The sequence below is a fragment of the Camelina sativa genome, chromosome 13 (assembly GCF_000633955.1).
Source record: "Camelina sativa cultivar DH55 chromosome 13, Cs, whole genome shotgun sequence".
Taxonomy (NCBI): domain Eukaryota; kingdom Viridiplantae; phylum Streptophyta; class Magnoliopsida; order Brassicales; family Brassicaceae; genus Camelina; species Camelina sativa.
Window position 1 is genome coordinate 10,853,259 of NC_025697.1, and position 12,327 is coordinate 10,865,585.

At 34.9% G+C, this 12,327-nt stretch overlaps 3 protein-coding genes across 5 annotated transcripts in view; 1 reads left to right on the forward strand and 2 right to left on the reverse strand.

The window, feature by feature from the left end:
• The window catches only part of LOC104738129 (WD repeat-containing protein RUP2-like), a 2,646-nt gene extending 1,794 nt beyond the window's left edge, over positions 1-852 (forward strand). The window contains exon 2 of one of the 3 annotated variants that reach the window (XM_019234676.1): positions 186-852. In XM_019234676.1, the coding sequence (XP_019090221.1) occupies positions 186-558 (373 nt within the window). In that variant the 3' untranslated portion in view covers positions 559-852. Of the gene's footprint in view, positions 1-4 lie in introns of all 3 variants that reach the window. The other 2 variants (XM_019234674.1, XM_019234675.1) reach the window with 2 other exon arrangements.
• LOC104736388 (40S ribosomal protein S11-3-like) lies at positions 3,515-4,896 on the reverse strand. The gene is made up of 6 exons (XM_010456360.1): positions 4,785-4,896; positions 4,653-4,693; positions 4,456-4,556; positions 4,046-4,190; positions 3,852-3,941; positions 3,515-3,759 (listed from the first exon to the last, which is right to left on the reverse strand). Exons 1-6 carry the CDS (start codon positions 4,794-4,796, stop codon positions 3,669-3,671), a joined length of 480 nt encoding a protein of 159 aa, XP_010454662.1. The 5' UTR covers positions 4,797-4,896; the 3' UTR covers positions 3,515-3,668.
• LOC104736389 (remorin) lies at positions 5,757-7,741 on the reverse strand. Its single transcript, XM_010456361.1, has 5 exons — positions 7,295-7,741; positions 6,899-6,940; positions 6,528-6,615; positions 6,305-6,386; positions 5,757-6,186 (listed from the first exon to the last, which is right to left on the reverse strand). The coding sequence occupies exons 1-5, from the start codon at positions 7,536-7,538 to the stop codon at positions 5,992-5,994; spliced, it is 651 nt and encodes a 216-aa protein (XP_010454663.1). The 5' UTR covers positions 7,539-7,741; the 3' UTR covers positions 5,757-5,991.

The following is a 12,327-nucleotide window of genomic DNA, read 5'->3' on the forward strand; positions in this document are numbered from 1 at the left end:
TTAGGCCTCGTACGGCCGGCGGGGATATGCCGGAGCGCCGTTTGTTGCGTCGAGTTCGATCCTTCCGGCGGACCAGCTGTGGCTGTCGGATGCGCTGATCGGAAAGGGTACATTTACGATATGAGAAAACTCGTTGACCCGGCGTTGACTCTGCAAGGACATAACAAAACGGTGTCGTATGTGAGGTTCCTCGACGGTGGCACGGTGGTGACGGCAGGCACGGACGGATGTCTGAAGCTGTGGAGCGTGGAGGACGGGAGCGTGATTCGGACGTACGAAGGGCACGTGAACGGTAGAAACTTCGTGGGGTTATCAGTGTGGAGAAACGGCGCGCTGTTTGGTTGTGGATCGGAGAACAACAAGGTGTTCGTGTATGATAAGAGGTGGGGAAAGCCGGTATGGGTAGACGGGTTCGAACCGGTTGGTATGAATTCTGGTTCGGATAAGCGGTTCGTGAGTAGCGTCTGCTGGAGGCAATCAGGTGTGGACCAGTGCACGCTAGTGGCTGGGGGATCTGATGGAGTATTACAGGTTTACGTGGGCAAAAGAAAGCCATAATACTATTCTCCTTAATTTTTTATCAATTAAGGAGAATGATGATGATATGAATTATTATGATGATGATGATAATGATGATGATGCTTCTTAGTTTCTTTTTCATGTTTTTTTTTTCCAAATTTAATTTACTACTTGAGGTTGATTTTTTATTCAGTTGTGAGAGAATTTGATGTTTTTTTTGTTGTTGTGTTTTTCTTATAAAGGAATTTTTTTTTTTACTTGTTCATTGGTTTTTTTATTGTTAGCAGAAATTTTGGATTTGTAATCCATAAATTATCATTCCCTATTTTCTCATAATGTTCTTTAAGTTAGATTATGATTACAAATCTAGCTATGTTGGCAGGTATTAGGTATATCAATATCATAAATTTATATTGCCTTCCTCTACCTTATCTAGTGTGCATATCACGAGATTAGTTTTTTTTTTTGCTTCTTTGGGAGCTTCACAAAAGAAAAAAAAAACAGACATTATGATTGATGAATCGTTTTCAAACCCTCTAATTACATGTTTATATCGACACAAAATGTGCACTACATTTCTTTAATAATCGTATTTTTATGGGCGCTTCACATCTTGCCAAAATGATGGTTTTATCTCCATTGATAACCTTGTTAAATATAAAAGACTTAAATCCATTAGGCAGTGGAATTTTTTGATGTGCAACTAAATGCATAATTCATGCATTTGTTGATTCGGAATCAATGATTCCAAACATAATTGAGCGCACGGATGAATATATATAATCCACGCTTAAGTATTATATGCATATACAAACGGCCGTCGTCTTAACCTAAAAACCAGCCGTCGCTCAAAGTTTTTCTCAGATCTGAGACCAGAGTGCAGTGGTTTCTCTAGCACCGGTTCTGGTCTCCCTGTTTTTCTTTCTTCCTTTAGTCCTTTGCTTTAGTTTCTGTTTAGTTTATGGAAAGTTCTTGGCCTTGGATTGGGGTTTTCTTTTTAGTTCAATCAGATTGTGCTTTTGGGTTGGCTTGTGTGTGTTATGTAGGAAGACTTCACTGGCTTGTTTTTCCCGATCACCTTTAACCTGGTTCTACCTATTAGTTTCCCATTTAGTTCGTTTCCTTTCTATGAAGAGGTTTTTTGTGTGAAGTTTTTGCTTGGCTCTAGGCTTCAGATCCTTCTAGTCTTAGGTGGAAGTTGTTGGTGATGGTAACCTTTGTAGATGAGTGTCGATTCTGGAATTTGAAGCTCATCAAATTGGTTGTGTTTCGCTCCTTGTCTTAAGCGTTTCCGAATCTGGAGGATGTTGGATTGCTTGTTTATGGCTTCTATCTAGGCGATCTTAACGCATCAGTAGTCTCGCTGCATTTGGAAGTGTATTGAGGTTCTGAATTGAGATTTACTTGTCAGGTTATGAAGTCTGGGTTGGAGAGATCATTTCTCATTGTGATAGGACGAGGCAGTTGTTGATTGATGTTTTGGCCGGGGGCAGCATTGATACAGCTCATTCTCATAAACTTCGGAAGATAAGGTTGATTTGGTGGTTTAGACATAGCATTTTCTTTAGCTATTATTGTTAGTATGCCTCTGTTCTTCGTTGTTGGATTCGTTCTCTTTCGATTTTGGTTTGTTACTTTCCTTCTAGTTGTTAGTTGTTTCCGGGGATTTATCCTTTGTCTACCGGCTTAGATTTTCTCTTTTAGGCTTTAGACTCGGGTATATCTCTATTTTCCGCCAACTTATGTATTTCTCAATGTAAACTTTCAAGAAGTATCAATAACATCAGATGACAAAAAAAAAAAACAAAGAACCACTATATGCTAATTACACTTGCTATATATCACCATCAACTAAAATATCTATGAACACAACACCAACACAAACCTACTTGCTAATGGTATGCAGACGTGTAACGCCTAACTTCGTATAATCGTATTATGAATAATATAGACTGTCGAAATAATATACACAATATAGATTTCGATTGTGACAACGGAACAAACAACACAAAATTGGCGGTGAGAGGAATTCTAGACAGACAAACAAACAAATATGTTTTGTAAAAAAATAGACAGAACATAACAAATACAACAAAGCAACTTCCGGATAGAGACGTACTAGAACTAGACCACAATATCTATTTTTTCTAATTTCTAACCTTTATGGTGCTTTCTTTCTTTCTAACAGTAGGAAAGAATCCGTAGCGACCTATATCAAATTATTACTTTGTAAGCTTGTATACAAAACTATCGTATCAAGAACAAATTCTGATTATACATATAACGGAGACATTGTGTCTATTACCGTATTTTGCGTTAACTTCACGACTTCAAATTCATCTTACATTTTTTCATGTCCAAACTCATACAATTATAACCACTATGGATTTGATGGGCTAGTATGTACTTGAAGAACACCCATAAGAATGTTCTTGTTATCTTCATCCTTTCTCGTTAGGTTCCTATAAATTTAAAAATAAAATTAACTTACATTCAAAAAAATAAAATAAAGACTGGTCAAAATCACTCTTTCAGAAATCAACGATCTCGGAGTAGTCTTTCTTCGTCTTCCCCTGAATTTTTTCTCGGTATCCTAAAAGTTGGTGGTGCTTATCTGCTTGACATTAGAGGATTGATTATGCAATGGAGAGTCCAACTAATTGTTTCAAATAACACCATTTTGTTGTCATTCTATGTTCTTGCGGAATTGAAGTAAACTTTGTTCTGTCTAGCGCTTGCCTTGTCAGCCTAGACATGGAGGATTGAATGCATTGTATTCTTATGGTGAAATAGTTTTCCAACGAGAATAATGACTCCAGAAACTATTTTGTAGTATGAATAACTAACTTGTATTCTTGTTATATATACAGAAGTGAAGAAGTTCACATCTTTTTTACCTTTATCATGAAACTACTGTTAATATGAATTATCTTTACTCTCTCATCCAAGATAGTTAAAACAATTAAGTAGATTTGGAGGGTTAACAAGTTTTACGAGTTGAACGTAGAAGATTTAGTTGGATGAAAGTGCGTAGACTTGTATTCTCGTCTGTGATAATCAAAGTCTCCAACAAAAAGGTGATCATCAAACAAAACATTAAAACATTTCAAAATCAAAGTCAAACCAAAATCTCCAGACTTTCAAATCTCCTAGACTCCAGTGAATGCCTTCTTTCCAAAGGCGGATGCACCAGCAGGGATCACCTTCAGCACATTGAACCTGACAGTCTTGGACAACGGCCTGCAAATAAATCCCAAAGAATCAAATATAGTTTCCCCAGCATTGGCCTATATCTTTGAAAAGCATAAAAGAGAAACCCAATATTCATATACCTGCATTGGCCAATGATGACATGATCACCTTCCTTGACACGGAAGCACGGTGAGACATGAGCTGGGATATTGGAGTGCCTCTTCTCATATCTGATGAAGGAGACAATGTACGTTAAAACTTAAAAACCATTTATGATATAAAACCGAGATGAACAGAGATCACAATCTGAGTTTTAGATGAACCACAAACTTACCGTTGATACTTCTTCACAAAGTGGAGGTAATTCCTACGGACAATGATGGTCCTCTGCATCTTGGCGCTGTGGCAAGTACCAGCTAAGATACGTCCTCTTACAGAAACAGTTCCAGTGAATGGACATTTCCTGTCAATGTAAGCTCCTGTTCCACAACAGAAAACAGAACATGTCTCAATTGTTTCAATCTTAAACTTCAGTTTACTATTTCAAATCTCATCAAAGCAGACACTCTAAACAATATTATAACTAAGAGACATATCTGATTATCACAAGATCAGTAGTGAAGAGAGAAATGCAGATTTCTATATAGCAAAACCTTAGCTTACACTACATTATCTACTCAGATCGAATCATTTGGAAATTGATAAGTTAACAGTTTCTCATTGAAGGATAAGAAAAAAACAAACCTTCAATGGCTTCACGAGGGGTCTTGAAACCCAAACCAATGTTCTTCCAGAAACGGTTCCCACCCTTCCCAGGTCTCTTTCCTTTGCCAGATTTCTTCGAGCTGAAAGAAACACACAAAACACCATTAAAAAACCCTCAAAAAATCGTATGAACCAATTCAAGAAACAAAATGGATATAAGAATCTTGAATTTCAACCTTAGGAAGACCTTGGGTTGCTTGAGAAAAGCTTTCTCAGTCTGCAAGAGAAACAAGAAGATGATTAGAATCGTAAAAGAGTGTTGAAATGAACACGAGGTGAGAATACATAGAGAAGGATGATAAACGAACTTGCTCAGCCATGGCTACTACTGATCGCTGCTCTCCGCGGAGCTCTGAAAGCAAAAAAGGCTGTAGGAAAATGCGAGGGAGGCAAAAGGAAGAAGAGATTGAAGTAATGAAGCTCCCCGGAAGAAACCCTAGTTTCCTTTCCACAGCTCTCTCTCTCTCTCTCTTTAGTTGGGTTTGGGCCTTCTTTTTTTCATGGGCCGTGATTCTCATTTTTTTATATCTTATTCATGATTGTAGACTTTTTTAGTTAGTAGTAGTGGCAATTTAACGACAAACAAAATAAAGGTTAGTAGTGGCAATTAGAGTACTCGGTTTGGTTCTGGTTCGGATTGGTTTTTAGCTTTAAGATCAAAACCGAAAGAAAATCAGTTCGGTTACGATTTGGTACTATTCGGTTGCGGTTGTTGAATCAAGAACCTATTAGGAACCAAAATATTTGGGTACCTATTCGGTTTTGATTCTAAATACCTAAATAACCTAAAAAAAATTGGGTATCTTAGAGATTTTGGTATTTTTTTGGATTTTTTTGGATATTTTGAGTATTTTTTTTGGTTATTTTGGGTTAGGTCTATTCGGTTATGGTTTCCTTATTTCGGTATTCTTTATTTTTTCAGATAAAGTTTGGTTATTCGAACATAAAATTAACTGATGATAATCGATATATATATATAATTGTATTTCAGTTTGATTTGGGTACTCAAAATATTCCGATTCGGTTACAGTTCTTTCAGTTCAAGAGTTTTAGAATTTGGGTATTTCACTAGTTTCAATTCGGTTTGATTTTGCTTTTCAGTTTGGTACCAATTTGGTAATTTCGATTTTAGTTTTTTTTGGCCAGAACTAGATTTGTGGTTATGTGGTGGCTAATTGTTCATGTTTCACATATCAAACCTCTTACTTCACATGTCAAACCACTTACTAAATCCGCATTTATGATAGGGGCCGGAGGATGAGAGACCAACGATTACGCCATAAAGAAAGAAAATCATATCATTGCACGTACCAATTCATAAAGCTAGCTAGGGGAAAAGCCTTTCAATGAAAAGCTGTACAAATTAATAAGATGTTTGGGTCCATTTGACCTTAATTTATATCTTTCTATGTTGCCAAATTAAATCCATATTACGCAAACTAGAAACATCATTACATCAACACCACATATTTCATGTGTTTTTTTTAACTTTTGACCATCGGAGATGATTTAGATTCATATGCACCCGAAAAGCTTTTTGGGAGCGGTTCCGGTGGCTCGGTACTTGGCAGCTAATTCCTCAGCTTTGAGTATCTCTTCTCCACGCTTAGCTTCGATCATCGCTCTTCTCTCTTCTGCCTCTTTGTGAATTTGAGCTATTTTGTTCTTCATCACCTCCACATACTCTGCCTTCTTTTTCTCCAATTGCTCCTGTTCGTCGATTCCAAATTTCACAAATTAAAGAAACCAGAGTTAAATCTGTAACCAAAGTATGTTAAATATTAGTTTGAAATAAAATTACTAATTCCCATTGTAAAAAAAAACTTACCTCCATTTTCTTGAGCTCAGCTTCCACAGCTGCTTTCTTGTTGTTCTCCCATGATCCAATTGAAGAAAGCTTCTTCTCAGCTCTGTTTCAAACATTTTCTTCAAAGTCTTAATGATAATTTCTTGGTTTAATATCAAAACTGTTTTACTAGTGATTTGATGGTAAGGAATCCGGTTATATAAATAAAATGTTATATGGATACAAATAAGATAAAAAACGTTACTTGTTCTCCACTTTGCATTTCTCAGCCTCTTCCCAAGCTTTGATAAGTGACAACCTCTTCTCTGTCTCAACTCTAGCCAGAACAGCATCTTCACTCCCAAAAATATTTTTTGAGCAAATTCAATCATTAATCAGAGTTTGTATGTAAGAGACACTGACAAACACATACATCCATACACAACCTTTATATCACTCAATATTAATGAATATAAAATCAGCTTTCAGTTTTTTTATGCACATCCATGATAACTAAACACCCAATTATTTACTCCCCAAATATGACCAAAACACTAATTAATTAATTACACCTATATATATCCTTTCATTTTCAGATTATATTAGTATTAATCATGAATTTATTTCGTTAATTACCTCGATTAACTGATCCTTCTTTCTTCTCTTCCTCTACTTGCTCTGCAATTAAAAAGTAATAATATTATAACTACTAATAAAGAACTATAATAAAACATTAGTGGAACAAAAATCTTTTGAGTTCTTATTTTCCAACCTAAAAATTGAAATAAATACAGATTTTTTTAAAATATTAAAAGGTCTAAATTATAAGACTGTTTTTAATCTTGAAAAAAAAACAAAAAAAAAGATTGAAACGTTATCAGTAAAAAAATTTCAAGAAAATCAGGTATGTTTGACTCTGATCAGTTAATCAATAGAAGAAAAAATATTTTCAGAAGTTTTTCATGATCGTTCAGCCAACTTGAGTAGTAATCTTGATATAGAAAAAAAAAAGAAGATAAATTAGAAAATTACTAGCGACGACGGGGACAAGAGCCTTGGAACCCTCTAGCTTCTCCTCCACCGGCGCAGGGGATGGAAGAACAGGTGGTGGAGCCACAGGCTTCTCTTGCGGTTGTGGAGCAACAACATCCGCCGCAACAACAGACTTCTCCTGTGGCTGTGGAGCAACATCCGTGGCAGCAACAGGTTTCTCAGCCGGTGATGGAGCTGGTTCCGTAACGGTCTCTGTCACCTTCTTAGGTTCCTCTTCAGCCATGACGTCGTCACGTAGGTACAACAACTAAAGATTACAAAGAGAATCGGAATGATTCAGAAGTATTTTTTTTTTGGTTTTTTAAGAGAGAGAAAACAAAAATATATTTAGAGAGATTAACTGTCGTCGTATTTTCAAGAAACTGAGCTGGATAAGTGTTTGGTAAGTGATATGTTCTGTTCCTCGTTGTCATAAAATGACTCGCCTCCTTTCTTTATATATATTTTGATTTTGATTTTCTTCTTTTTTTAGCATCATTGATGCACGATCGATCATTACTTTTAAGATCATTAATAAAATCCATCCATATGTTATTTATATTTACAAATTTCACCTCATATGTTTTTTCATCAAATTTACGTACTCCAATCAATATTTCATGATGTTTAAAACATTCAAATTACTTCAAAGAGCGATAGTGTTGCAGTGGCCATTGATCGTTTTGATTCGCATTTTATAGATATCGTTACGATATAACATTATGGGCATTGGGGCTCTCTCTACATAGCTTTGGTACTCAAATAGAAATGTTTTCGAAGTATAAGGATTCAACGACAAATCGATAAGTCTTAGAATTATAGGAGTGGGACCTTTCGAATGTTGTTTAAACTTTAAAGAGGACATTAGAAACACGGAACCGTGATTAGGCCAGTATAACCGGTTTGCTATTCAGCTAAAACGTTACCAAACCGGGGTTTGTTATATATAGAGTTTCAAAAAATAGTATCCAATCAACCGGATAAATATGGACAATCTCAAATTATGATATCTTATTAATTAATTATGTTCTTTTTTTATTTGTTTTGGTTTGTTGTATAAACCAACCAATGTTCACCAACTCCCATGACGTCATATAAGGTTAACAAAAAAGTTAGAGAAATACTGAGAAAATAAAAGAGATATAGGATACTTTACGTTACGTTACTTAATTATATAGATAGCCCTAACCTAAAAGGAACTCTTTAAATATATATATATATAACTTGTAACAACATTTCTTTTGCGCGAATCTTGTTTCTTATCGAAACCGTAAAAGTTTTAAATTATGTAAATGTAAAATCGGCAAAGTTAAGTGAATGAATCCAATTAATCATAATATATTTAGTATATGCTAAATCCGGTATATAATTAATATCGAGAATTCTATAACAGAAAAGGTAGCTAATAGTTTCTATTTACAGAAAAAGGTAATTTACAAGTACTCGTTAATGAGTCTTTGTTGTTACCAATTTTTTTTTCTTTTTTTTTTTTAAACAAACATGTATTTTCATTCTATTAGAATAAAAACCATACAAAGTATAAACGATTGTTTGAACAAGATCATAAAGGGAGATTTCCCAAAGTTAACAACAACAAGGAAGCAGAGATAGATAAAGGCCAACGATAGTGGGAACTTGAGCGCTATGAACCAAGTGCTGGCAAGCATTTTGGAACCTGTGAGGTCAAGAAATATCGAAGCATATTCCATGATTAAATCAATGGATGAAGAGATGACCACTGTCTTGAGTTGAAGACGAAGCAGCGACGTTGAAAATGCCAAAGCTGAAACTCTCATCGGGATGAGAAAGTCTACACGAAGTAGGGCTTTGCCAAGGGATTGAGCATGGATAGAAGGGCTCAGATTGTCAGCAATTGGAATGATGGTTACGGTTTTAAGGTTTGCTGGGCTTTGCTTGAAGAGGTTGAGGTAACCACTACTCCTTGGAGTTGGGGTCATAATGCCACAATTCTTCAAGCGAAATGGACTTCAAAAAGTTGATATGATGCAATTTAGATGGCTCATAAACAGGAGAGTTGGAGAGAGGAGGCTGATGGAACACCAGTAACCACCGCTTCGTAGAAACAGGATCATAATGTCGGGTTCCTTCAAGCTATTTCCTTCAAAGGAATCTTCCTTAGGTGACTCTGGTAACATGCTTTTCAATAAACTCTTGTACCAAGCTAGAGACAATGGTGACTTAACTTGCAAGTGTATACGAGCACATGATACCATTAAGCTATACAACGGTTGACTAGGATGGAAAAGAGTAGAGTTCAGACCAGACCAAGGTAGAAACTGAGGTTGAGAGAGTCGATTTTTTGGTGAAAAATGGCATATGGGAGGAGAGGGTGCAAGAAACACAGTCAAACAGACTGTCGGGTCAGAAACATTAGCGGGGCTCAGCCTTGCAAACCTCCAGACAACATTAATCAACTGGCATCGACTCAAAGAATCATCAAGCAATTCAGAGGGAACCATTGCCCTGCTACCGAGGAAACCTCGACTTGACCAAGCAGATATAATCGGTACCAACAAGATTGAACTTGACAAAACACAACAATAAGAAACGCTGAGTAGACAAACTCTACTATTAGATTTAGTCTGTCGAAGAAGTGCCAGCAATAGTGAACATTCGCAAACCGTTACCAAAGAGGAATGAAGCCGCATGGTTTTAAATAGATGAAACCAAGACCCAGTCAACATAAACAGAGATGGCATTGGTATGAAAAATAAATGTACAAACCTGGACCTTGGAAATTGAGAGCATGGATCAAGATTTTTGGTAATGGGCCAACTGATGGATACTGGGCATTCAATCCGATAAACGGTAACTCCATGCAGCTTTGCCGTTAACCGGCCTGAGGGAAAGCTCAGCCATCGGAACATGAGACCAGATCTGAAAGATTGGTAGGGCAATAAATTTGCTAGATTTGACATAGGGCTTTGAAGAAACGTTTGAGTCGGGACGAAGGTCACCGGATACATCCTCCGTCATCTATCTCCGAAAGGTGATTGGTCTTTGGAACTTGTCGACAGGGGAGATAGGGTTTGAGCATACTCCTGAGACTTTTGAACTGATTGAGTAGGGGGCCATACGAAAGGTAACAAAGAGGAAATTATAAGAGGGGAGACAGCTACGGAGCCAAAGTTCCGACGCCGGCAAACCGAAGCTTCACCGGCGTCGAAGGAGTTTTTTTTTGCGAGGTTCTCGATATTCGGGACAGGGAGAGAAACTATGTCTGCTGTTGTTACCAATTCCTTTGAATAATTTTCTGAAAAGAGTCTGTTATACGATTTCGTTACTAATTAAAAATTAATATATGATAACTTTGAGTGTTCGATCCATATATAGTTTAAGTACACATCTCCATATGATTAAATGTTGAACTAATCTTTGAGTTTTGTGATTACGCAGCTACATATATACACTAGTTTTGCGATTTCAATTAATTTGTTAAAAACTTTCACATTAATCTGGTATGGAACATCTCTTTACTTATGTCAGATGGGAATAATAGTCTTACGTTTTTTTGCAATTTTAAAACTTATTTTTTATACGTTTTGCAGTTAAAAATATATTATAAAAGTTAAAACTGGTAATGTGATTCATATTTGAAGATATCATATTCCTTGACTTTTTTTGTGACTTTGTATGTTTTGCAGTTAAAAATATATTATAAAAGTTAAAAACCGGTCAAAAATAAAGCCAATGTGATTTATATTTGAAGATATCATATTCCTTGATTTTTTTTGTGACTTTTTTTCTATATGTGGCTAAACTAAATAAATAACTGACAATAAAAAGAGGGAATTGGATATTTGTTAGGGGCCATATGCCCAAAAAGATTTCGTTGCCTAAAGTGTCCACAAGGCTAGCAAGTTATGGTTTTTGATGACATATACAAGTAGCGCTCCAATCTTTATTTCCAAACAATTTTTTTAGAGGGCCGTGAGATTTCTCTCTCTCTCCAACCATTTCTCCGTCACCAGATCTAATAGTCCGGCACATTCTATGACCGGAATGCATCGGATTCTATCATTTTCTATGTTTCACGCACTCTTTTCTTTTCACTCTATCTGTTTCATCATAGATGGTGATGCTACCGGATCGATGCACTACAAAAAAGTGTGGTATTACATCACTTATTTTCTATTTTTGCATCAGTTTCAAATGATGCAAAAAAAATTTGCATCATTTTAACGATTGTTTATATTTTGTTGATGCAAATATTTGTATCGGTTTATATCAAATCGATGTTAATATTCAAAATATTTATATCGATTATTGTAATCAATGTCAATATATATCATTTATTTAATATTGATGTCAACATTTATATCAATTTATTTAGGTGATGTTAGTATTTATGTCACTTAGTTAAACTGATGTTTAAAATTAGTGTTAGTTTTAATCCGTAATTTTAATATTATTTACAGTAATTGATGTTAAATATTCCTATCAATTATAAATAACTTATTTTAAAATTAGTGCTAGTTTTCATAAATAATTCTATTAATAGTGTCATTTATAATATTCGATGTTAATAGTATTAATTAATTATTAAATTATTGTCAAATTTTTATGTTAATAACCAAAAAAATAATTATTTTTCGTTCAAAATAATGTAACAAATAAATTTATTTGGCATCATTAATGAAAAATTAATTCCGCTCAAATTTATTTGTAAAATGTTATGTCACTTATTAAGTTGATGAAAGACATTATATTTTAAAAATAAATTTGAGCGGAATAAACACTACAAAATATTATATATTTGGCATCATTTATAAATAACCAACACCAGTTCTAATATTTTTAAGTTAGTTCTTAATTTGATGTTATAAAACTGATATTAAATTGTACAAAGTTTGTGGTAGTTAAAAAATAGTGAAAAATGATGCTTCTAATTTTTTAATGTTTTTTACATGAGCTTTTTTTAAAAGAAAATATATATTAATGTAATTAATATAATTTATTTTAGCATCAGTTTCTATTGATGTAAAATTTGTATCATTTTTAAAATTGATCTT